The 27705-nt window shown below is 41.0% G+C and overlaps 1 protein-coding gene across 1 annotated transcript in view; it reads left to right on the top strand.

Annotated features, from left to right (window-relative positions):
• SLC6A5 (solute carrier family 6 member 5) overlaps positions 1–27705 on the top strand; it is a 76965-nt gene that overhangs the window by 5134 nt on the left and 44126 nt on the right. The window contains exons 3-6 of the mRNA XM_073578308.1: positions 3622–3753; positions 17944–18117; positions 23119–23260; positions 24841–24973. Of these exons, the coding sequence (XP_073434409.1) occupies positions 3622–3753; positions 17944–18117; positions 23119–23260; positions 24841–24973 (581 nt within the window). The remainder of the gene's footprint in view (positions 1–3621; positions 3754–17943; positions 18118–23118; positions 23261–24840; positions 24974–27705) is intronic.

Below are 27705 nucleotides of genomic sequence, written 5' to 3'. Positions count from 1 at the left end.
GGAGAGACAGGGGTAACAGCAGGAGAGACAGGAATAACAGTAGGAGAGACAGGGGTAACAGTAGGAGAGACAGGTGTAACAGTAGGAGAGACAGGGGTAACAGTAGGAGAGACAGGAGTAACAGTAGGAGAGACAGGCGTAACAGTGGTGCACACCTTTTCCCCAATGACAACACATGTAGCTCTGCTCACCATTACAGTACTGCAGTGCAGAGAACAGAGCAGATCTGCAGATTGTCAGGGAAAAGGTTAATGCTTCAAAGAGGGAAATGTGGCTTCAGGGCAGAACATAACACAATGAAACAAATACCCTGCTGTGTATAATATACTGGTATTACAGTACACAGTAATAGCAACTGCAGAACACTATAGTGTACAACATGCTATTACAGAGGTATAACAGCACAGCAGTGATCACCATCCTATAATCACTGCAGTGTGCAATATACCACTATTACATCACACGAGATACGCATAACTGGATATACAATAGACTGCTCTTACATCACACATCACTGCAGTATATAATATGTCATCAGTGTATACAGTCAGTGTATGCACATATCTCAGCAGTGTATACTATAGTATTGTTATATCACAAGTATCATTATTACACGTCACATCAGTGTAAAATATTCTATTATTATATCGCACATCACTGCTTTGTATAATTTACTGTATAAACAACCTGCAATGCACAATATACTGTTATTACATCACTCATCACTGCAGTGTATGATATGTTATTATTATATCCGTTCAATATATAATATGCTAATATTGCATCACACAACCTGCAGTGTATACTATACTGATATGACATCATACATCACTGCAGTATATAATATACTAATATGACATCATTGCAGTATATAACACTAATATTACATCACTGCAGTATATAACACTAAGGCCGGGGTCACACTAACCGACGCAAAATACGGTCAGTATTTTACATGCGTAATACGGATGAATGGCCCCTAAACAGTGCTCCGTATGTCATCCGTAATCAAGGTGCGGTCGCGTATTTTGCGCATCTAAGCATCCGTATGCAATCCGTATGGCGAGATTTTCTCGCAGGTTTGCAAAATGGACATATAATGGAGCCCTATGACAGTTTTAATAAAGAAATGAAAGAATAGATATAGACACATAGAATGCATAATATATATATATGTATATGTATTCTATGTGTCTATATCTATTCTTTCGTTTCTTTATTAAACCTGTCAGTGTGAGTTTACTGTACAGCGCACTGAATTGCCGGCTTTGCTAAAAGACACCTGGTGCGTATTTCTCGCAAGTCACATGTGTGGTCCGTGTGTAATCCGTATTTTTTGCGCACCCATAGACTTGCATTGGCGTACTATGGGCGTAGTACACTGACAATCGCAGCATGCTGCGAGTGGCACGGAGCGTAGAATACGGATGAGAAATATACGGCTGGTGCGAGGGACCCCATAGAGAATCATTGGTCCGTGTGTAATGCGTGCTTTTAGCGCCTCTCACTTGCCCGTATTCCTCGCCAGTGTGACTCCGGCCTAATATTACATCACTGCAGTGTATACTATACTGATATGACATCACTGCAGTGTACAATGTACAGCACTATTATTTCTCCACACATATTATGCAGCACCCCACTATAACAACCAACTCCTGCAGTATATAATATATTATGGTACCTCCATCAGATGATTATAGCTCTGTAGGGTACAATATTATATTATCACAGTCACCGGACTCTGCAGTGTATGATATACTAGTATCACACCACACACTGCAGTCTGCAATATGTGATAAGCTTTCATCCCAATTAAACAACCCTGCAATTAATATTCTCATTTCACATCTCACAAACCTGTAAAATCCATTATCCAATTTCACAGTCAAACAACCCTACAGGATGCAAGTATTGTACTATAACATCACACAAGGCGGCACTGTACAATGTCACATTATTGCATCACACAACCCTGAAATGTGGAATATAATACTACAAGACCGGACAACTGAGCACAGTACAGTATTCCAGTATCTCCCACACAACCCTGAAAGGTGCCAGGTATCATTATTTACTGGTGCCATCCTGCAATGCTGCAATGTCATGTCCCATTGTTATAGCTACACAGCCCCTATAGTGCACAGAAATGTATTACTACATCACACATAGGATAGATAGATAATAGATAGATGATAGATAAATATAGCAGATAGATAGATAGATAGATAGATAGATAGATAGATAGATAGATGGTAAATAGAAACAGACAGGAGGAAAGAAATAATTAAAGATAGGTACATAGATAATAGACAGATAGACAGGTAAATAGATGGATAATTAGATGTGAGATAGATAGGAAGACAGACAATAAATAGAAACTAACAGAACAGAAAGACAAACAGGTAGATAGAGAAACAGATAGATGCATAGATTATAGATAATAGATAGATATAATAGATAGATAATAGATGATAGACAGATAGATAGATAGATAGATAATAGATGATAGATAGATAGATATAGATAGATAATAGATGATAGATAAAAAGAGACAGGAGAAAATGAAGAAATGAAACAAAGATAGATAAATAGATAATAACATACAGATACATAGACTGATATGGAATAGAAGACAGACAGACACATATAATCTGAGATGTGTCATGTTGAGAAGTTATATTCCAGTTTCTAATCTCTTAAAGGGTTTTCCCACAAACAAAGTGCATTTTAATCAATAGATCTTGAAACAATAATTATTTCCACAATTGGATGTGTTTAAATAAAATGTTCCTGTGCTGAGATAATCTTATAAATGTGCCGTTGCTGTATGCTGTGTAATGGTCGTGTCTGACCGTACAGGAACATGGTCTGATCATACCACAGCTCCTGGGCAGGGGAGGAAGCAAAAGAGTATACAGACAGGACTGCACGGGATCACAGCTGATTCTTTCTGTAAGGGCAGAGACACACTGTTGTATTTCTCGTGCGAGAATCGCAGGTAAACCTCGTCCTGGCTGTCGGTTCTCCTGACCCGAGCTTGACAGCTGCATAGTAAACCATCACGCTGTCATGCTCAGGTCAGGAGAGGTGCCGGGCCAGTCCGTGAAGTGCGATGCGACTCTGCCCTTAGGCAAAACATTTTACTGCCTGTTTTCAAGCAATGTTTCGCCTCATAGAATCATTTGTGATCCCGTGCTGTCCAATCTATTATGGACTTTGTTTGTGAGAAAACCCTTTAAGAGTGCAGAAACTGGAATATAACTTCTCAACATAAAACATTGCTAAAAAAAAAAGGCAGGGAAATGTTTTGTCTCACAGAAAGAATCACCTGTGATCCCGTGCAGTCCTGTCTGTATACTCTCCTGCTCCCCCCCTGCTCAGAGCTGTGGTATGATCAGACCATGTTCCTGCACGATGAGACACGGCCATTACACATACACAGCAGGGACACATTTATAAGATTATCTCAGCACAGGAACATTTTATTTACACACATCCAATTGTGGAAATGATTATTATTCCAAGATCTATTGAATAAAATGTTGATTAGAATTAACTTTGTTAGTGGGAAGTCCTCTTTAAGGCTTCTTACAATCTCATTGCTCTGTCTTCTCTCAGGTGCTTTTCTTATTCCCTACTTGACCATGTTGGCTCTGGCCGGGATCCCCATTTTCCTTTTGGAGGTGTCACTTGGACAATTTGCCAGTCAGGGCCCAATCTCCGTGTGGAAAGCCATTCCTGCATTACAAGGTAAGTGACGCTATAGCTTCTTCCGCACACTCCACCATTTCTCCTCTCTGTGATACATTGTGTCTGGAGAGATCCAGAGTTTCTTTGCGTTATCTCCTCTTAGTTGTTCTACCATCTTGGCTATGTGCTAGATCAGATTTGATGCGGGAAGGTTTGTATCTGAATATTTTTGTCCATTTTTTATGATTGATGATCTAAAGTTTATGGCGTCCATCTACCCCTGACACACTATCGTAAGAGCAAAAGAACGGGGTACGGCCGTGGTCCCTCTGGTTGCTCCTGCATTGTGTAAGTGTTCCTCTACATTATTGCTCTACTCTATTTTACTTTGCTAGGAACTGTCTCCTTCACTTTATGGCTATGTCTTTGAGAGAGCACCATCTATGTTTAGATATATGAGGTACCTTAAGATGATTATGTACTGTCATGAACACCATGTTTTTCGGAGCAATCATTGTCACCCGGTCTGTCTTTTTCATGCCAATGTCACTTTTTAGTCATGTTTTGCTGTTTTCATCCTCTAATAAAATTTATTTTGCACTTTATCATGTGGCATTCGAACTTTTTCACTGCTTTTTCGAATAGTTGTTGTACCCTGACACACTATGCAAAATGTTCTAGGTGCTACAAAGCATGACGGATGTGTTGTGATCTAGATTACCCTGAGGATACATGACATGCCTCTTTAATTTGGAACTTTGTGCATTATTATAACTTTGTTGATACTTTGCAGTTTTTTTTATACTTGGTGTATTTGGCCTAGAAACATTGAAAAACTTTTTTTTAGCTGATACAAGAGACTACAGAGAAGTCTGGACACATTCGGTCTGATCGGTCGGAGATTTGCCTACACCTTTTGTATAAAAAATAAACTATATCTCCCCCAGTACCATCATTTCGCAATCGAGTGTGAATTTAGATATTCTAGATGCCATGTTCTCTGTCTCATCAGTAATGGCATTATACTTCTTAACTACTTATTCTTCCTTATTATTATTCATACGACCACCAGCAGTTCTAGACTACAAGCCGTCTCCATTACCTTCATGCGACAACAGTCTCTTCTCTTTCCTGATTGCCTGGGATTTTTCCTCGACTTAAACCTGTGCCATTTGATCTGTGTTTTATGTTCTAGGTTATTCATGTTTTATCCTTTCTCTGCTTTATCATGTTATTTGTATCTGCTCTCTATATTGCATTGTTCTTTTATAAGAATACATGTCTTGAACCTCTGACTTTCAGGCTCCAGATCTCCCCATTCACTTCTGCGTCCAACGTGAGACTACCATCAATTTATAGACAATCATCTCGGCTTTCTCACACATAAATTTGACTTGCAACTATTTAGTATATGATCAGATTCTTGTCATGTCACTTCATTGTTACGGTTTTGCTCCTGGTGGTGGAAGAGTCTTTTTGTTCCTGAATACTACAAATTATAACCTGTCCTTACATTCCCTAATAGCTTAGTGTGTTATTAGGTTGATTCCCAAGTGAAAGGTCACTGGTTCGAATCGAGTAGCAGCCATGAAAAAGATTTCCCAAGAGAAGAAAAACCACATCATCCAGCTCATCGATAGTGATCTCTTGGCCAAGACATTAGCTAAACATCATCATGTGAGCGCCATGACAGTTGGAGAACACAAAATGAAGTTTGTCCATCCATTCAAGAAGCCAAATGGTGTAAACCCAGGCGAGATACTGGAATCAACAAGTTGGCTTATCCAAAGGTCTAATCAGTTGTGACGCTACAAACACGACAGAAGAGATGGATCATAAACTTCATAATAGTGAGATCACAGACTTCCATGCCAACACCGTGTGACACACTTTACATAAGTCTGGAATGGTGGCCCAAAAAAAAGTGAAAAAGCCTCAACTTCAATATCGTCATAAGAAGCTTTGGCTCCAGTTTGCTAAAAAGAACTAAAAGTGGACAGTAGAAGATTGGAAACTGGGGATTTGGAGTAATGAGATAAAAGTCAATGGACTAGTCTATGATGGGTGAAAATGGGTCTGAAAGAAACAAGGGAAAAAGGGACTAACGGATCAAACATGGAAGGAACTGTCAAGCTCGGTGGAGGAAGCCTGATGATATGGAGTTGTTTCATGGCCAATGGTGTGGGATACTTGACCAGGATCGATGGTGATCTCAATGCTGAGCTATATGTGAGTATCCTAGTACAAGATGAGTTACTTCGCACACTCCAGTACTATGGGTATGAAAGGGACGATATAGTGTTCCAGCAGGATAACAACATGAAGCATACGGTGAGATTGGTAAAGAAACGGTTTAATGACAATGAAGTAGAGGTGCTGGATTGGCCTTGACAGTCCCCAGACCTCCACCCAATCCAACACTTGTGGGTAGAATGGAAGAAAACGCTGTATACATACCGAGTGAGGCGACCAGTATGCACCAACATTGGGAACGTGTAGAAGAGACCTGGGATCAGATTCTGGTTGAGACATGCTTGAATCTGATGGAGAGCCGCCCAGAAGGATTCAGGGAGTGCTGAAAGCCAAATAGCTACAAGTCTCATTTGTGTGTGAGAAAACCAAGATGATCGTCTATAAAATGATGGCGGTCTCACATGTGAAGCAGAAGTGGATGGTGAGACATGGAGCCTGAAAGTCAGAAGTTCAAAGCATCGTTATAGTTTTGCTCATCAGTGTATGAGGGTTCTAGATCACAGGCTGCTCAAATGATGTCTCTTTAGTGCCGCCTATATTATAAAGCTTCTCTCCCACTGGCTTGAGTGGCGTTGTATGGAAATGCTAATATCTCCATGTCCTATACCAAAGAATGGCTTGAGTGGCATTTATTGAGTTTCTATGCAAAGTACCTGTGCCTAATGTTAATATCACCTTGTGCTATTCCAAAGAACAGCTTGAGTTGCGTGGATTGTGTTTCCATGCTAAGTAGCTCTACTTAATGCAAATAACACCTTGTGCTATTCCAAAGATTGGTTTGAGTGGCAAAAATAATTTACATATGCATATGTTTCAGATATTGCTGCACAGTAGAAGGTGTCCTATCGGTGTACGTGGGGCAATCTGTAATGTTTATTGGGTGAGGAATACACATGTCTGTGTAGAGTATTTGTGTTATCTAGGGTTTATACTTTTAGTCGCTGTCTAGGATCTTTATTATTGTAGTATATGCATTTTGGGGGTTGTCCACTATCTTGATCAAAATGTTTGGCCCCCGAAAAATAATAAAGCCTATACTCACTTCCCATGCCGGTGCCATTCCCATGGTGTGTCGCCACATGCTCCTCCCGGGGTGTTGTTGTGACACGTGACCTCGGCGCCTAATCAGCGCTGGCGTCACTGTCCCCGACTTTGGACAAATCGAACATGAAGAGAAAGTCTAGGATCAGCTGATCTCTGACTTCCTCTTCCCGACCAATTCGACAGGGGGTGGGGACAGTGACGCCAGCACTGATTGTGTACCGACGTCATGTGTCACAACAACGCCCCGGGAGGAGCAAGTGCCGACACACTGTGGGAATGGCACCGGCATGGGAGGTGAGTACAGGCTTTATTATTTTATGGAGGCCAAGCGAGGGGTATCACGAGAAATTGTCATTGTAGTGGACAACCTCTTTAAGTTCCTTTATTTGCAAGTAGTTGTAACAATGGTGTAATCTACTGTATGGAAGTGTTGTTTGGGCACCATACTCTATGATGTAATGAATTTGACACCATATACAGTAGGGTGTTTGTTTAACAGCACAGGGTGTCCCTAAAATCTGGACACATAGGAATTCTCATTAACTAGAATGTGGAATTATTCCATTGAGTTCATGGGAATTGTGCATCAACCTTTGCATCACGAATGATGGAAAATCATTCAGAAGTTATTTATTATTCCAATTGAATAAAATGTTGTTCATATACTTCATTTCTTGAAAATATGTATGTGTGTCTATGTATCCAGACTTTAGTGACACCCTGTATAATAAAGTGACTGTTATGGGGAGGAGAGTCCTAGCAGAAGGTCTGTCGTATAACCCACCATCCAACAGGGCATATTATATAACCCAAGTCCAGCTCTGCTTTCACCAATCACATATCTTTGTTATATCCTATACTAGTAAAATAAATGTGATTAATCAGAATGCTCCTAGGTTCTTTTTTTTTTGCCTATTAGTTTTATTTATTTTGTTTCTGTGTTGTGGATCATTGATACAATGCTGGACTTACCGTTCCCTCAATGGTAGGATGCTGTTTGGGTCTTCAGGTGATGCTGGAGAAGCTGCTCGTCTGTAGATGTTGTTCTGGGATGGTGTCATTTTTTGGATGAAATCGTGGGAAGATTAAAAGGGATTCTGTCAGCACAAAATGACTGTATACTCTAATGACGGGAGTTCGGTGCACGCTGTCCAGGGCCAAATAATTCGATACACCATCCCATCTACTTGTTTTCCATCTCTCTCCACCTTCTTCTCCGGTGACAGCTCTGGCCTTATGAAAAAAAAACAAATAAGGGTGGAGAAAGATGAAGAACATCTATCTTGGTTTGATCGGTCGTTTTGGACGGATTGTCGTCCTTTAGTCACTGCTTCTACAGTTACACATGTGGTCCCGTTGACTTCTAGAACCTTAGAACTGGTTTCCTATCTTCTATATCTTTTTTGGTTTGGCTTCAGACATTTTCAAGTCAACCACTTTTAATAAATAATAATAAATTTTATTTCTATAGCGCTGACATATTCCGCAGCACTTTACATTTCAGAGGGGACTTGTACAGACAATAGACATTACAGCATAACAATAATCACATACAGTAGATCATAACAGATACCAAGAGGAAAGAGGGCCCTGCTCGCAAGCTTACAGTCTATGAGGAAAGAGGTAGACACGAAAGGTGGGTGGTAATAGTTGCCCTGATTGTATGGACCAGCCATAATGTTAAGTGTGTAACAGTGCAAACACAGAGGGCTAATGGATGCATAAAGCATGTGGGAACATGATGCTGGGAACCTGGTTATGGTAAAACTTTTGGCTCTGTCACACAGGGCTAGGTTAGGTTAATGTGTTGAGGTGATAGGCCAGTCTGAATAAATGCGTTTTCAGGGCACGCTTAAAATTGTGGGGATTGGGGACTAATCGTATTGACCTGGGAAGCGCATTCCAAAAAATTGCCGCAGCACGTGTAAAGTCTTGGAGACGGGAGTGGGAGGTTCTGATTATTGAGGATGCTAACCTCAGGTCATCAGCAGAACGGAGGGCGCGGGTAGGGTGGTATACTGAAACAAGGGAGGAGATGTAGGGTGGTGCTGAGCCATGCAGGGCTTTGTGGGTGAGGGTAATAAGTTTGTACTGGATTCTGGAGTGGATGGGTAGCCAGTGTAATGACTGGCACAAGGTAGAGGCATCAGTGTAACGATTGGTGAGGAATATGATTCTGGCTGCAGCATTCAAGACAGATTGGAGAGGGGAGAGTTTGGTAAGAGGGAGACCGATTAGAAGAGAGTTACAATAGTCGAGACGAGAATGAATAAGAGAAACAGTAAGAGTTTTTGCGGAATCAAAAGTAAGAAAAGGTCGAATTCTAGAAATGTTTTTGAGGTGCAGATGACGAGCTTTTTTTTAGATTCATGGCGGGGTGAGAAAAGGTGTACTTTGCTTTATCTGTAATGATCCCTATGTGATACCTAAATGTCTGAGTACCTCTATGATTACATGACATTTTTATGTTTTTACACCCAGTGTTCCATTGATGTACGTTCTAGTCTCCTATTGTTCTGTCTTTTATGTGACAGATATAATTGTGCTGTTCTCCTCTTTTTTTTCTCACATGTGAGATTCTTGATATTTTTGCTAAGATCAGCCATATCTTTTAGTTCTTATTTCAAGGTGAAAAATCTATTTTTCTTATAATTTTTCTTTTAATAATTTATATATTTACTATCTGTCTCGCACATATCGCAGATTATAATGTTCTCGCAGATGTGTGTTCTAGATTTTCCCCTCTTGTTTCATATACAATCTAGATTATCACTCGCATACAGTGGGTACGGAAAGTATTTAGACCCCTTTACATTTTTCATTCTTTGTTCCATTGCAGCCATTTGGTAAATTCAAAAAAGTTCTTTTTTTCTCATTAATGTACACTCTGCACCCCATCCTGACTGAAAAAAACAGGAATGTAGAATTTTTTGCAAATTTATTAAAAAAGAAAAACTGAAATATCACATGGTCATAAGTATTCAGACCCTTTGCTCAGTATTGAGTGCACGCGCCTTTTGAGCTAGTACAGCCATGAGTCTTCTTGGGAATGATGCAACAAGTTTTCACCCCTGGATTTGAGGATCCTCTGCCATTCTTCCTTGCAGATCCTCTCCAGCTCCGTGAGGTTGGATGGTGAACGTTGATGGACAGCCATTTTCAGGTCTCTTCAGAGATGCTCAAATGGGATTAGGTCAGGGCTCTGACTGGGCCAGTCAAGAATGGTCACAGAAAAATGCAGGTTTCCGGTTTGCTGCATTTTTTAGTGCCAAAACCTAATGAAGTTGAATCATGTTCTTTTTTATGCACTGAAATTTATCAGCATGTACAAAAGAGAAATGTACTCTGACAAAAATGCAGCCAAAAAAGATATGTGTGTACATACATAGCCTGAGTGTTGGTGATTGTTCTTCTGGATGATCCAGAGCACCATCATTCAGATATGGATGTTCTAGCTTCACAGTGTTGTATCTAGATATGCAGATCACCTATGTATGATCTCACTTCTTTCTCTAGTGTATGATCTATGATCTGGATTTCACATATTCTTGCAGATATAGATCTAAAATTCTTAGTGCGAAAACTCATCCGCCAAGATCCAGATTCTCTATGTATGGTCTAAATTCGTCGTTTTGTTTATGAGAAAGGATGTCTGAATCATATGTTGTTTCCCTAATCTAATATTTATTTTAAATATTTGTTATTTATAAAACAGTGTATCACATTGCAATAAATAACATCGCAAACCAAACCAGGAAAAATGACATAACTAATAAAACTAGTGGCAATTTGTAACTTTTTCACTTTTCAAAGAATTATACCATTCCTCTGTAGCCTGTTCACTGTTTATAAGCTTAAAGCAAATCCGAAATGTGAGATTTCTGGAAAGAGAGAATTTCTAAGAGCGAAAACTCTAGTTAAGAGAAGTAGAGGGGTCACAACCTCACTAACAGACCAACTTAATGAATTGTCACAAAATTCTCCAAACTGAGCAAAAGAGACAAGACATGACCACATGTAGCATCTATGTAACCAGAAAGAGCAAATTTTGGACATAACCAAAACAGTAACATTTTCAGAGTCACATTTTAGGACACTTTCAGACTTTTTAATACCAATCCAAGCTTCATCCTATATTATCCAGAACGCATTCTCAATAGGCTGTAGAGTAAAAATTAAGTCTCAAATTTAATATATATATATATATATATATATATATATATATATATATATTAAATTTGAGACTTAATTTATATATAGTATATATATATACTGTATATACTAGCTGAAGAGCCCGGCGCTACCCGGGCATAGTAAATAACTGTTTCTTAGTTATAGCAAATTATAATTATCCTCCATCCCATAGTCCCGTGCCCATATACCCATCCTACATATCCACGATCCCATAGTCCCGTGCCCATATACCCATCATACATATCCTCCATCCCATAGTCCCGTGCCCATATACCCATCATACATATCCTCCATCCCATAGTCGAGTGCCCATATACCCATCACACATCCTCCATCCCATAGTCCCGTGCCCATATACCCATCATACATATCCACCATCCCATAGTCGAGTGCCCATATACCCATCACACATCCTCCATCCCATAGTTCCGTGCCCATATACCCATCACACATCCTTCATCTCATAGTACCATGCCCATATACCCATCATACATATCCGCCATGTCATAGTCCCGTCCCATATACCCATCATATATATCCTCCATCCCATAGTCCAGTGCCCATATACCCATCATACATATCCGCTATCCCATAGTCCCGTGCCCATATACCTGTCATATATATCCTCCATCCCATAGTCCCGTGCCCATATACCCATCACACATCCTCCATCCCATAGTCAACCATTATGACATCATAATGAGCGGCGGGGCTTGATACACACACACTTTTTCCCCCATTATGTAGATAGGGGCAAAATTGTTTGGTGAATTGGAACGCGCGGGGTTAAAATTTCGCCTCACAACATAGCCTAGGACAACCTTGGTGTCCAGACGTGTGACTGTGCCAAATTTTGTGGCTGTAGCTGCGACGGTGCGGATGCCAATCCCGGACATACACACATACACACACATACATGCATACATACACACATACATACATACACACACTTGAGCTTTATATATATTATATATATATATATATATATATATATATATATATAAGAACACTTATGTTATAAGCTTTTTTCAGTATTTTCCTTCCTGCATGTTTCCTGCAAATTAAAGTTCCTTTTTTTACAGAACCAACAAAAGTTATGAGATTTCAGAAATCGCATGCATACACTCGTTTTTTATGTTTAATTCCTGACTAAATTTAAGAACTGCAGTATTTTTTTTTTACATCTGCAGCAGGTGAATTCTTTCACCATTTTTGCAGTTTTTTTCAAGTATACAGCTATTTGCACACGCTGCGGTTTTTGCTGCGGTTTTGCCCGCTGCGGATCTGCAGCAGTTCTGCAGACAGTGTACAGTAGCATGTAAGTCTATGTGATTTACCTTCTGCTGTGCACATGCTGCAGATTTTTAACTGCGGAAAAGCTGCGGTTTTGAATCCGCAGAAAGAAATGACATGTGACTTCTTTCTACGGATTCCGCTGCGGTTTACCATCTCCTCCATTGTAGAGGTGATAAACCGCAGAGGAAAACCGCAGGCTAATCTGAAGGTCATTTTACCTGCGGTTCCGCAGATACAAATCCGCAGACCAATCCGCAGCGTGTGCACATAGCCTTAAAGTAATGAGAAAGTGAAAAACCACTGCAAAACACACAGCGCCGTTTATTGAAGCACTTTCGACGAATGAAACTAAGTTTCTTAAACATGTAGCGTAAACAAAGAAAAAATGTAATCTTCATCGAAAAAAAAGAAGCAGCAAAAGTGCCAAGAAAAATGCAGCAAAAGCGCTGAAAAATAGGTGTTTTGAATGCAGTTTTTAGCGCCAAGAAAGCACGTTTTGGCTGCAGAAAGAATATGAAATGCACAAAAATCCGCTGCGTGTGAACATAGTCTAAGAATCTGAGACCAAACTCATAATGTTTAAAAAGGATTTTTTGTTAATAAAATTCACTCATTGTATATAAATGAAACTTCATTTCATTCCATCCCTGTCCATTGAATGAAAACCTGATTTACACTCAGAATTAGACAATGTTTTCTAACTTTATAGATGATTATCTGCAGACTAAATACATTAGCATCAGATGTTTTTTTTTTGCCCTGTTGTATTTTAGTGCAGATTAAATGTATCATCCTAAAGATCTCTTGCAAACAGTTGTATAGAGTGGATGCAAATGCAACAAACTCTCTGCTGTGATAATAATTAGCTCTGGACTGGTTTCAAAATCACTAAGAGCAGACGAAGATGTGGAAAATGATGATTTCATTGAAGGACAATAAATAAGTTAAATTCACCATAAATACAACCTGGTGTGGTTTGCACAGTTTTTGCATAATCCGGCATGGAACTTTGTGATACATTTGGACTATCAGACATTCTAGCCTCTGCGTATGAGGCTACGTGCACACGCTGCAGAATGGGGTGCGGATTCGGCTGCGCGGATTTTGCAAAATCTGCAGGTAAATCTGCAGGTCAAAAGACCTGCAGTTTTACCTGCGGATTGCTCTGCGGTTTTGCCCTGCGGTTTATCACCTCTACAATGGAGGAGATGGCAAACCGCAGCGGAATCCGCAGAAAGAGTTGACATGTGAATTCTTTCTGCGGTTTCAAAACCGCGGAAAAATCCGCACCGTCTGCACAGCAGTTTTGTATTCCCATAGGGAATAATGGTACTGTACACCGCAGTAAAAACTGCTGCGGACCCGCAGCGGCCAAAACCGCTGTGGAACCGCTGCAGAATCCGCAGCGTGTGCACACAGCCTTACTCAGGATAAATAAATCTGTCTTAATGTATATTAGAAATTTGCAGAACAGATCTAATTAACAAGCCAAATGAGCTGAATTGCATCAATATTTACCCCCAAGAATGTGATAATTTAGATATTATATTCTGGATGTTTAGTACATGATTAATATTTGTAGCATTTTCTTTACTTTATAATTAAAAAGTCTCATGCACATTGCGGAGCCAAGTGATCCGGGCTTTTATGGTAGTTCCCATCCATTCTCTAAGCTGTGCGCTCTGCAAATAGAGTTAAACCCCGCAGACAGGTTTCGTTGTTCCTCACCAGTTTGTTAGGTTTTTTTTTTCAGATAACAATGGTCAGCACAATATTCTTCAACAGAAGCGATGTTTGTAGGCTCAAATTTCTTCTTAGTATAGTATGACTTTTATGGGGTCACACACTAGCATCCCCCTCCCCCACATCAGGGCTTTTAGCGCTATAGTTGGCTGTTTAGCTCCATCTAGTGGTGGCAGCTAGAAGACAAGATATTGTAACTGATTTCAATATCAATGCAGAAGATTTTGGGAACTTTGATGAGAAAAAGAGCTTCAGTCTCTATAAGGATTTATTAATAAAAGAAGTCCCATCAAATACTGAGTCCTACTGGTATTCAGATCAGGTGGTCCTAACATCTACCTTCTCATCACATGTAAATAAAGTCATGGGATGCATTAAAGGAGGCAAAGATGCTGATGACAAGAACAGAGTTTTGCCTCTACACAAGCAGACATTGCAGCCACTGTGGACAATTTTGGTCTTAGGTCTATAACAAAGACACAGCTGAGATAGAGCGATGCAGAGAAAGCGACTGAGGTTATTAATGGAATGGGTGGTCTGCAGGAGACGGGTTATCAAACTTGGAGAGAGACTATGGAAAAATAAAATTAAGGTTTGGGGTCAATGTACAAATATATGAATACACAGTACAGAGATCTGTAGAATTAGCTTTTTAGACCTAGTTCTGCAGTGGCAAGGGGGCATCTTCTACATCTACAGAAAAGAAGGTTTCATCATAATCACAGGCAGTGATTCTTCACTGTGCAAAAAGTGAGACTATGGGTTCTTTACTGTGTCAGCAGTGAGATTATGGGTTCTTTACTGTTTCAGCAGTGAGACTATGGGTTCTTTACTGTGTGAGCAGTGATGCTATGGGCTCTTTATTGTGTGAGCAGTGAGACTATGGGTTCTGTACTGTGTGAGCAGTGAGACTATGGGTTCTATACTGTGTGAGCAGTGAGACTATGGGTTCTGTACTGTGTGAGCAATGAGACTATGGGTTCTATACTGTGTGAGCAGTGAGACTATGGGTTCTTTACTGTGTGAGCAGTGAGACTATGGGTTCTGTACTGTGTGAGCAGTGAGACTATGGGTTCTGTACTGTGTGAGCAGTGAGACTATGGGTTCTATACTGTGTGAGCAGTGAGACTATGGGTTCAATACTGTGTGAGCAGTGAGACTATGGGTTCTTTACTGTGTGAGCAGTGAGACTATGGGTTCTGTACTGTGTGAGCAGTGAGACTATGGGTTCTATACTGTGTGAGCAGTGAGACTATGGGTTCTATACTGTGTGAGCAGTGAGACTATGGGTTCTATACTGTGTGAGCAGTGAGACTATGGGTTCTATACTGTGTGAGCAGTGAGACTATGGGTTCTATACTGTGTGAGCAGTGAGACTATGGGTTCATTACTGTGTGAGCAGTGAGACTATGGGTTCTTTACTGTGTGAGCAGTGAGACTATGGGTTCTGTACTGTGTGAGCAGTGAGACTATGGGTTCTATACTGTGTGAGCAGTGAGACTATGGGTTCTATACTGTGTGAGCAGTGAGACTATGGGTTCAATACTGTGTGAGCAGTGAGACTATGGGTTCTTTACTGTGTGAGCAGTGAGACTATGGGTTCTGTACTGTGTGAGCAGTGAGACTATGGGTTCTATACTGTGTGAGCAGTGAGACTATGGGTTCTATACTGTGTGAGCAGTGAGACTATGGGTTCTGTACTGTGTGAGCAGTGAGACTATGGGTTCAATACTGTGTGAGCAGTGAGACTATGGGTTCTTTACTGTGTCAGCAGTGAGACTATGGGTTCTTTACTGTGTCAGCAGTGAGACTATGGGTTCTTTACTGTGTGACCAGAGAGTGAGCAGTGAGACTATGGGTTCTTTACTGTGTGAGCAGTGAGACTATGGGTTCTTTATTGTGTGAGCAGTGAGACTATGGGTTCTTTACTGTGTGAGCAGTGAGACTATGGGTTCTGTACTGTGTGAGCAATGAGACTATGGGTTCTGTACTGTGTGAGCAGTGAGACTATGGGTTCATTACTGTGTGAGCAGTGAGACTATGGGTTCTTTACTTTGTGACCAGGGAGTGAGCAGTGATACTATGGGTTCTTTATTGTGTGAGCAGTGATACTATGGGTTCTTTACTGTGTGAGCAGTGAGACTATGGGTTTCATACTGTGTGAGCAGTGAGACTATGGGTTTCATACTGTGTGAGCAGTGAGACTCTGGGTTCTTTACTGTGTGAGCAGTGAGACTCTGGGTTCTTTACTGTACGAGCAGTGAGAGAGTGGATTATTTATTGTGCGAGCAGTGAGACTCTGGGTTCTTTACTGTGTGAGCAGTGAATCTATGGGTTCTTTACTTTGTGACCAGAGAGTGAGCAGTGAGACTATGTGTTCTTTACTTTGTGAGCAGTGAGACTATGTGTTCTTTACTGTGTTAGCAGTGAGTCTATGGGTTCTTCACTGTGTGAGCAGTGAGTCTATGGGTTCTTTACTTTGTGACCAGAGAGTGAGCAGTGAGACTATAGGTTCTTTACTGTGTGAGCAGTGAGTCTATGGGTTCTTTACTTTGTGAGCAGTGAGACTATGTGTTCTTTACTTTGTGAGCAGTGAGACTATGTGTTCTTTACTGTGTTAGCAGTGAGTCTATGGATTCTTTACTTTGTGAGCAGAGAGACTATGGGTTCTTTACTGTGTGAGCAGTGAGACTATGGGTTCTTTATTGTGTGAGCAGTGAGACTATGGGTTCATTACTGTGTGAGCAGTGAGACTATGGGTCCTTTACTGTGTGAGCATTGAGACTATGGGTTCTTTACTGTGTGAGCAGTGAGATAATGGGTTCTTTACTGTGTGAGCAGTGAGACTATGGGTTCTTTACTGTGTGAGCAGTGAGACTATGGGTTCTTTACTGTGTGAGCAGTGAGACTATGGGTTCTTTACTGTGTGAGCAGTGAGACTATGGGTTCTTTATTGTGTGAGCAGTGAGACTATGGGCTCTTTACTGTGTGAGCAGAGAGAGACTATGGGCTCTTTATTGTACGAACAGTGAGACTATGAAACTCTGTGCTACATGATGTATTGGTTGATTCCCTAAAAAAGTTAAAGGAGGAACTTGGTACTTTTCTCAAAAAATATGCTACAGGTCATGAATTCTACATTTTGGAGATTTAACGTTAATGAAAGTCTGGATTATAGTTCCATCTGATTATAACTGTTTAATTCCTATCATAACCTCCATATCTTGAGGCCGAATAAAAACTTCAAGTTTCCTGCAAACCTAGTAAGTAAAATATAGGAACAATAGGGGAGATATTTTAAGACTGGCGAGCGGCAGTGAAAGTTTGAAAAGTTGCAAATTATTTCGTATTTATGGTGTCCTCCATAATTTGTGATTTTTTTTACGCAATTTTCTGGTATAAGGATGATGATAAATGTCCCTCACTGTGGTTTATTACCCCCTTAAATTGCTGTCCGGCTGCAGTTTTACGTCTTTCTTTGCTGTCAGCAACGTTCATCATATCATGAAATGTTCGTATCGTTACTATTCTGTCGGTTATAGGATTCTATTTCCAGTTAACGATGCTACAAATTGTCTCTTCCTCCTGCGAAATGTGCAATTAACCAAATAATTAAAACAATAAATATGTTTTATTTGTTTTCATTCTTTGCACATTTTAATGAGAAATGTTTAGTGACTTTCAGAAGTTGTATAATGGCCGCGTCTTCCCTCTCCCTAGGCTGCGGGATCGCAATGCTGATTATCTCTGTGCTGATCGCCATATACTACAACATCATCATGTGCTATACCCTCTTCTATCTTTTCGCCTCATTTGTGTCTGTGTTACCTTGGGCGTCATGTGAAAATCCGTGGAACACGCCAGACTGTAAAGATAAAAACAGATTGCTACTGGGTAAGTTGTGACCAAGAATCGGCCTGATATATAACATGTGAGAGTATAATAAAATCATTCCACGAATGGGGATAGGGAAAGCTCACTGAGCCCATGTGAAACACAATCCTTCCAGGGACAATATGTTGTCCAGCATGTGAAACACAATCCTTCTAGGACAATATGTTGTCCAGCATGTGAAACACAATCCTTCCAGGGACAATATGTTGTCCAGCAAGTGAAACACAATCCTTCTAGGATAATATGTTGTCCAGCATGTGAAACACAATCCTTCCAGGACAATATGTTGCCCAGCAAGTGACACACAATCCACCAGGACAATATGTTGTCCAGCATGTGAAACACAATCCTTCTAGGACAATATGTTGTCCAGCATGTGAAACACAATCCTTCCAGGACAATATGTTGCCCAGCAAGTGACACACAATCCACCAGGACAATATGTTGTCCAGCATGTGAAACACAATCCTTCTAGGACAATATGTTGTCCAGCATGTGAAACACAATCCTTCCAGGGAAAATATGTTGTCCAGCATGTTAAACACAATCCTTCCAGGGACAATATGTTGCCCAGCATGTGAAACACAATCCTTCCAGGGACAATATGTTGTCCAGCAAGTGACACACAATCCACCAGGACAATATGTTGTCCAACATGTGAAACACAATCCACCAGGACAATATGTTGTCCAGCATGTGAAACACAATCCTTCCAGGGACAATATGTTGCCCAGCAAGTGACACACAATCCACCAGGACCATATGTTGTCCAGCATGTGAAACACAATCCACCAGGACAATATGTTGTCCAGCATGTGAAACACAATCCTTCCAGGGACAATATGTTGTCCAGCAAGTGACACACAATCCTTCCAGGACAATATGTTGTCCAACATGTGAAACACAATCCACCAGGACAATATGTTGTCCAGCATGTGAAACACAATCCTTCCAGGGACAATATGTTGCCCAGCAAGTGACACACAATCCACCAGGACAATATGTTGTCCAGCATGTGAAACACAATCCACCAGGACAATATGTTGTCCAGCATGTGAAACACAATCCTTCCAGGACAATATGTTGCCCAGCATGTGAAATACAATTCTTCCAGGACAATATGTTGCCCAGCAAGTGACACACAATCCTTATAGGACAATATGTTGCCCAGCATGTGACACACAATCCTTCCAGGACAATATGTTGCCCAGCATGTGACACACAATCCTTCCAGGACAATATGTTGCCTAGCAAGTGACACACAATCCTTCCAGGACAATATGTTGCCCAGCAAGTGACACACAATCCTTATAGGACAATATGTTGTCCAACATGTGAAACACAATCCTTCCAGGACAATATGTTGCCCAGCAAGTGATACACAATCCTTATAGGACAATATGTTGCCCAGCATGTGAAACACAATCCTTCCAGGACAATATGTTGCCCAGCAAGTGACACACAATCCTTATAGGACAATATGTTGTCCAGCATGTGAAACACAATCCTTCCAGGGACAATATGTTGCCCAGCATGTGAAACACAATCCTTCCAGGACAATATGTTGCCCAGCATGTGACACACAATCCTTATAGGACAATATGTTGCCCAGCATGTGAAACACAATCCTTCCAGGGACAATATGTTGCCCAGCAAGTGACACACAATCCTTCCAAGACAATATGTTACCCAGCAAGTGACACACAATCCTTATAGGACAATATGTTGTCCAGCATGTGAAACACAATCCTTCCAGGGACAATATGTTGCCCAGCATGTGAAACACAATCCTTCCAGGACAATATGTTGCCCAGCATGTGACACACAATCCTTATAGGACAATATGTTGCCCAGCATGTGAAACACAATCCTTCCAGGGACAATATGTTGTCCAGCAAGTGACACACAATCCACCAGGACAATATGTTGTCCAACATGTGAAACACAATCCACCAGGACAATATGTTGTCCAGCATGTGAAACACAATCCTTCCAGGGACAATATGTTGCCCAGCAAGTGACACACAATCCACCAGGACAATATGTTGTCCAGCATGTGAAACACAATCCACCAGGACAATATGTTGTCCAGCATGTGAAACACAATCCTTCCAGGGACAATATGTTGTCCAGCAAGTGACACACAATCCTTCCAGGACAATATGTTGTCCAACATGTGAAACACAATCCACCAGGACAATATGTTGTCCAGCATGTGAAACACAATCCTTCCAGGGACAATATGTTGCCCAGCAAGTGACACACAATCCACCAGGACAATATGTTGTCCAGCATGTGAAACACAATCCACCAGGACAATATGTTGTCCAGCATGTGAAACACAATCCTTCCAGGACAATATGTTGCCCAGCATGTGAAATACAATTCTTCCAGGACAATATGTTGCCCAGCAAGTGACACACAATCCTTATAGGACAATATGTTGCCCAGCATGTGACACACAATCCTTCCAGGACAATATGTTGCCCAGCAAGTGACACACAATCCTTATAGGACAATATGTTGCCCAGCATGTGACACACAATCCTTCCAGGACAATATGTTGCCCAGCAAGTGACACACAATCCTTCCAGGACAATATGTTGCCCAGCAAGTGACACACAATCCTTATAGGACAATATGTTGTCCAACATGTGAAACACAATCCTTCCAGGACAATATGTTGCCCAGCATGTGACACACAATCCTTATAGGACAATATGTTGCCCAGCATGTGAAACACAATCCTTCCAGGGACAATATGTTGCCCAGCAAGTGACACACAATCCTTCCAGGACAATATGTTACCCAGCAAGTGACACACAATCCTTATAGGACAATATGTTGTCCAGCATGTGAAACACAATCCTTCCAGGGACAATATGTTGCCCAGCATGTGAAACACAATCCTTCCAGGACAATATGTTGCCCAGCATGTGACACACAATCCTTATAGGACAATATGTTGCCCAGCATGTGAAACACAATCCTTCCAGGGACAATATGTTGTCCAGCAAGTGACACACAATCCACCAGGACAATATGTTGTCCAACATGTGAAACACAATCCACCAGGACAATATGTTGTCCAGCATGTGAAACACAATCCTTCCAGGGACAATATGTTGCCCAGCAAGTGACACACAATCCACCAGGACAATATGTTGTCCAGCATGTGAAACACAATCCACCAGGACAATATGTTGTCCAGCATGTGAAACACAATCCTTCCAGGGACAATATGTTGTCCAGCAAGTGACACACAATCCTTCCAGGACAATATGTTGTCCAACATGTGAAACACAATCCACCAGGACAATATGTTGTCCAGCATGTGAAACACAATCCTTCCAGGGACAATATGTTGCCCAGCAAGTGACACACAATCCACCAGGACAATATGTTGTCCAGCATGTGAAACACAATCCACCAGGACAATATGTTGTCCAGCATGTGAAACACAATCCTTCCAGGACAATATGTTGCCCAGCATTTGAAATACAATTCTTCCAGGACAATATGTTGCCCAGCAAGTGACACACAATCCTTATAGGACAATATGTTGCCCAGCATGTGACACACAATCCTTCCAGGACAATATGTTGCCCAGCAAGTGACACACAATCCTTATAGGACAATATGTTGTCCAGCATGTGAAACACAATCCTTCCAGGACAATGTGTTGTCCACCATGTGAAACACAATCTTCCCAGGACAGTCGAAATAAGAGGCATGTGACATTCTGCTAGTCAGGGTGTGATAAGAGGAGTGATAACCACCTGCTCTCACAGTAAGTAGCAAATAAACACTATATTAGTCAGTGACTAATCTCACTACTTTTTCATACATTTTTCAAATATCAGTAAACACAGGATCTGTATACATCTACATACAATGAGCTCCCTCAGTGGTGTCTGCTGGAAAACAAGATCTTAACATTTTTCTCTGTATCACAAAAAGCTCCAGGAATTATAGAGTTATATTATTACTTTGATAAGAATGTTTTCTTTTACTATAAAAAAAAAAATCTGGCGGTGGAAGAGGAGGCAGCGGTGCTTAGGTACCTAGTGCATCTGAGCCCTGGTGCCTCACAGAGCACTAAGAATTCTTTGCTACATAGGAACACACTAGTATCAGAACTTGCACATGATAGTTGGGGGCCTTGTTACAGATCTTGAATTGGGGTCAAAGAAGTTGAATTAACCCCTTTATGTGCAGGGTATTGTAACATGCTAGAGCAAGGCTTTTTAGGTAAAAGTTATATTGATCAATACAGGCAAACTTGCTTTATCTAGTTTCTGGTCTGGACACTGAGACTTATCACATAGAATGGGATCATCCTGGAGCTGAAGAATGGAGAATATAGTATGAATATAAGAATGGAGATATAGTAGCACTCATGCACCCTCCTGTGGCCAGTCCATATAATAATCTCCCTGTTTTTGGTTTAGAAGCATGACATGGATGGATATTTGGGGGAAACAGGAAACATTTTCTCATATTCAATGATTCTGGTATCTTTAATTTGCAAATGTATTGACATAAATCACACAATGTGGGTCATGCAGCTATATACAATGAGGTACAACCTGTGAGGGCGAATGTCATATATTTATAAATAAAAAGTCAATATTGTAAAATATAAAGAAACAAATAAGTAAATGTTAGCTCCTCATGAGGCCTCATCTTATCAGAGGAAGCAAAGCTGCAGTGTAAAGTATGAGAAGACAGAATAGCAGAAGGAGCCTCAGACAAAAGAAGAGATGGATTTCAGATTATCTAAAATTCCAACAGACACTGGAGGCAATCTGGAGTCACAGACCATAGCTGTGCTGTAAGGAAGCAAAAATAATGGAAGCCAGCACTACCCTGATATATTGTATTTGTAGCAGAATCATAACCTGATTTCTTGGCTATTAGGGGTAACAATGCTGCAGCCTCTGTTGGTGCCCACCAAGGACTGTTCTCACCCGCGTCTCCCCATTTATCATGTCTCCTCAGATTCCTGTCTCATTGGGGACCAACCAAAAATTCAAATCAAGAACAGCACGTTCTGTATGACCGCCTATCCAAACTTGACCATGGTGAACTATACCAGCCACGCCAACAAGACCTTTGTCAGCGGAAGTGAGGAATACTTCAAGTAAGACTTGGTTTTTGGCTCTCACAGGTTTGACAGTGGGAAGCAGCTCGTAATATGCTTATAATTTACAAGGCAGAAGGTCCTAGTGAGCAGACATACAATTCTGTGTCTTTATAATACATCTCCCCAAGGTTATTTTTGCTGTTTTATCTTATTTTAATTATGGAAACCATCAGCAAGCAGGTTCACTGCCATGCTTTTTTTCATCTGAAGCAAAGATTCAGTTCAGCATTTATTCTCTCGCTGAAAAAATACAAATTGGTAAGTTTTTTTTTTTTTTAATATAAACTGGCAGAGTTATCCTCTCGGAATAGAACTAATACTATAGTCCTTATCACATAGAGGTGCCTATAGTGTTTCCTGCCATTATATTTCCAAAATAATAGTTTTAATCACTCCCCTCCGCTTAGGAGGAAACATCTATGCACTGAAAGTACTAAATAGATACATTATCATAAAAGTGTGTCGATCAACAACAGCTTGCTGATGGTTTCCGTGCACAACCAGAAACTTTATTTTTGAAAAACAGACTGAAAAAAATATTGATGACGCTTATATTTACTGACTATTCCGAGTGCAATTGTATGTATTACTCCATATAGTTACGGGCAGTAGAAAAGGTGTCAGAGGAAATAAACTAACACATAGTTTCAGGAAAAGAATACACCAAGCATTTATCGTACCTATAACCACAAAAGCACATAGCTCTGCATTAGAGCTGCATACGAAAACGGTAGGAGACTTTCTAATTTGAGTTGTTTGCAAAATTGCTTAATTTTTAACTTTTTTTGTGCAAAAGTATACACATCCCTTAAAGGGTTATTATTCCCGTCTTCTATGTTCAGTGGGACGCAGCTCCTCTGCTTCCAGGCTTCTTGTTTGGACAGATGAGCTGTCCCGATTCAGTCGTCCTGCCAGAGTCGCGCTTAGTTGAAGGGTATGCAGATTTTTCCGTGCGGATTTGCCTAAATCCGCAGGTAAATTTACCTGCATTTTACCTGCGGATTTAGTGCAGATTTGCTGCGGATTACCTGCAGTTTTTGTGTGGATTTCACCTGCGGTTTGACACCTGCGGATTCCTAACATGGAACAGGGGGCAAACCGCTGCGGATCAGCACAAAAGAATTGACATGCTGTGGATTTGAAACCGCGGAAAAATCCGCAGCATGTGCACTGCGTTTTTCATTTTCCATAGACTTTAAAGGTACTGTACAACGCAGCAGAATCTGCTGCGGATCCGCAGGGCCCAAAATGCTGGGGATCCGCAGCAAAATCTGCAACGTGTGCACATACCCTTATAGTCCTTGATTTAGGAAACTGGCCACCCCTGATAGACTGCAGAGGTGGCCGGTAACCTAGGTAACGAGCAGTAAACTATAGAACTAAAGATCCAGACAATTTTTATTAAGAACTTTAGAGTTTGCCTCTTGTTTTTACAAGCGCTTTGTATTGTTACCCGTTTATCAAGATGAGAATAACCCCTGTACATGTAACACGCGGGGGGCACAGAGCTGCTCATGTGCTGCACAGTGGAATAAACACTCCCCTGTATATAATTTGTAATAGTCCCCTTATCTCAGGTACAATATGCTGAAGATTTCTGCTGGCATCGAGTATCCCGGTGAAATCCGATGGCCGCTCGTCTTTTCTCTTTTCCTGGCCTGGGTCATCGTCTATGCATCACTAGCCAAAGGGATCAAGACATCAGGAAAGGTAGGAGCGGATACAGTGACTCCAGAGAACAACAGCGGGCGTGCGATCTGTCATAAAATGATGTTACTGATATTGTTACTGTCTGTAATATCTCCTCCATAACTGACAAGTTCAGTGGTGACTGCTGGTAGCCCCCCATAAGCCTCCTCCTTTCATGTCATTCTTAAAGCCAGACCCCCAAATCATTTGAATCCTCAATCTCAATACTTTTTTAATCCTTTATTTTGGGCTACGTTTCCATAACCTTCACCCCTTTGACAACGCATGATTCTGGGAGGGACAGGCTGATAGGTAGGTATGCTCACTGGGGTCCAAGAAGCTGATATATGGGGGTCCAAACAATGTATAGCTTCTGAAAAGTTCAGGTTTTTTTTTTTACTCTTTGTCCTTTGCAGAGCTGCTAATGTGTTTCCCCCAAAATAAGACCTACCTTGAAAATGAGCTATAGAATGATTTTACAGAATTTTTGGAGTATGCTTGAAACATCAGCCCTACTCCAAAAAAGTCACAGTTACAGTCAGGACTGGAGTTTCAAGGGAGGGGATAACTGGTCAATTGCCCAGGTCCTCACACCTGTATACACATACGACCATGATGTCACCAAAAGTCCATTAATTGCAGGAGTCTAGAAGAACTAGCACCGTCATTACATACAAAGCAGGGGAGACTGGACAATATCTCAGGACCACCACTCTCTTAAGGGCCCCCAGCATTTCTATTCTGAGGTTAGTATTGCTTAAGGACCTTTGGTGAAATCATGGTCAAGTGACATAATGTCAGATGTCACCAACAGTCCTTTAACGGCAGGAGGCTAGAGGAACTGAAAAGGAGACAGGTTGATATCTACTGTAGGTGCAGTGTGTATATACATGGGTATGTGCAGTCTGTATATACTGTACATGTGTATGTATGTGTAGTGTGTGTATATACATGTGTATGTGCAGTGTGTAGATACATGTGTATGTGCAGTGTGTCTATACATGAGTATGTATGTGCAGTGTGTATATTCATGTGTATGTGCAGTCTGTATATACAGTGGGGAAAAAAAGTATTTAGTCAGTCAGCAATAGTGCAAGTTCCACCACTTAAAAAGATGAGAGGCGTCTGTAATTTACATCATAGGTAGACCTCAACTATGGGAGACAAACTGAGAAAAAAAAATCCAGAAAATCACATTGTCTGTTTTTTTTTCATTTTATTTGCATATTATGGTGGAAAATAAGTATTTGGTCAGAAACAAAATTTCATCTCAATACTTTGTGATATATCCTTTGTTGGCAATGACAGAGGTCAAACGTTTTCTGTAAGTCTTCACAAGGTTGCCACACACTGTTGATGGTATGTTGGCCCATTCCTCCATGCAGATCTCCTCTAGAGCAGTGATGTTTTTGGCTTTTCGCTTGGCAACACGGACTTTCAACTCCCTCCAAAGGTTTTCTATAGGGTTGAGATCTGGAGACTGGCTAGGCCATTCCAGGACCTTGAAATGCTTCTTACGAAGCCACTCCTTCGTTGCCCTGGCGGTGTGCTTTGGATCATTGTCATGTTGAAAGACCCAGCCACGTTTCATCTTCAATGCCCTTGCTGATGGAAGGAGGTTTGCACTCAAAATCTCACGATACATGGCCCCATTCATTCTTTCATGTACCCGGATCAGTCGTCCTGGCCCCTTTGCAGAGAAACAGCCCCAAAGCATGATGTTTCCACCACCATGCTTTACAGTAGGTATGGTGTTTGATGGATGCAACTCAGTATTCTTTTTCCTCCAAACACGACAAGTTGTGTTTCTACCAAACACTTCCAGTTTGGTTTCATCAGACCATAGGACATTCTCCCAAAACTCCTCTGGATCATCCAAATGCTCTCTAGCAAACTTCAGACGGGCCCGGACATGTACAGGCTTAAGCAGTGGGACACGTCTGGCACTGCAGGATCTGAGTCCATGGTGGCGTAGTGTGTTACTTATGGTAGGCCTTGTTACATTGGTCCCAGCTCTCTGCAGTTCATTCACTAGGTCCCCCCACATGGTTCTGGGATTTTTACTCACCGTTCTTGTGATCATTCTGACCCCACGGGGTGGGATTTTGTGTGGAGCACCAGATCAAGGGAGATTATCAGTGGTCTTGTATGTCTTCCATTTTCTAATTATTGCTCCCACAGTTGATTTCTTCACTCCAAGCTGGTTGGCTATTGCAGATTCAGTCTTCCCAGCCTGGTGCAGGGCTACAATTTTGTTTCTGGTGTCCTTTGACAGCTCTTTGGTCTTCACCATAGTGGAGTTTGGAGTCAGACTGTTTGAGGGTGTGCACAGGTGTCTTTTTATACTGATAACAAGTTTAAACAAGTGCCATTACTACAGGTAATGAGTGGAGGAAAGAGGAGACTCTTAAAGAAGAAGTTACAGGTCTGTGAGAGCCAGAAATCTTGATTGCTTGTTTCTGACCAAATACTTATTTTCCACCATAATATGCAAATAAAATGAAAAAAAAACCAGACAATGTGATTTTCTGGATTTTTTTTTCTCAGTTTGTCTCCCATAGTTGAGGTCTACCTATGATGTAAATTACAGACGCCTCTCATCTTTTTAAGTGGTGGAACTTGCACTATTGCTGACTGACTAAATACTTTTTTTCCCCACTGTACATGGGTATGTATGTGCAGTGTGTATAGTATATACTTACAGTATGTATGTGCAGTGTGTGTATATACATGTGTAGGTGCAGTGTCTATAT

Source organism: Dendrobates tinctorius, unplaced genomic scaffold (assembly GCF_039654945.1).
Source record: "Dendrobates tinctorius isolate UK_male_01 unplaced genomic scaffold, ASM3965494v1 ptg000059l, whole genome shotgun sequence".
Taxonomy (NCBI): domain Eukaryota; kingdom Metazoa; phylum Chordata; class Amphibia; order Anura; family Dendrobatidae; genus Dendrobates; species Dendrobates tinctorius.
The sequence above is the reverse complement of the archived record's forward strand: the minus strand, read 5'-3'. Positions and strand labels throughout refer to the sequence as shown.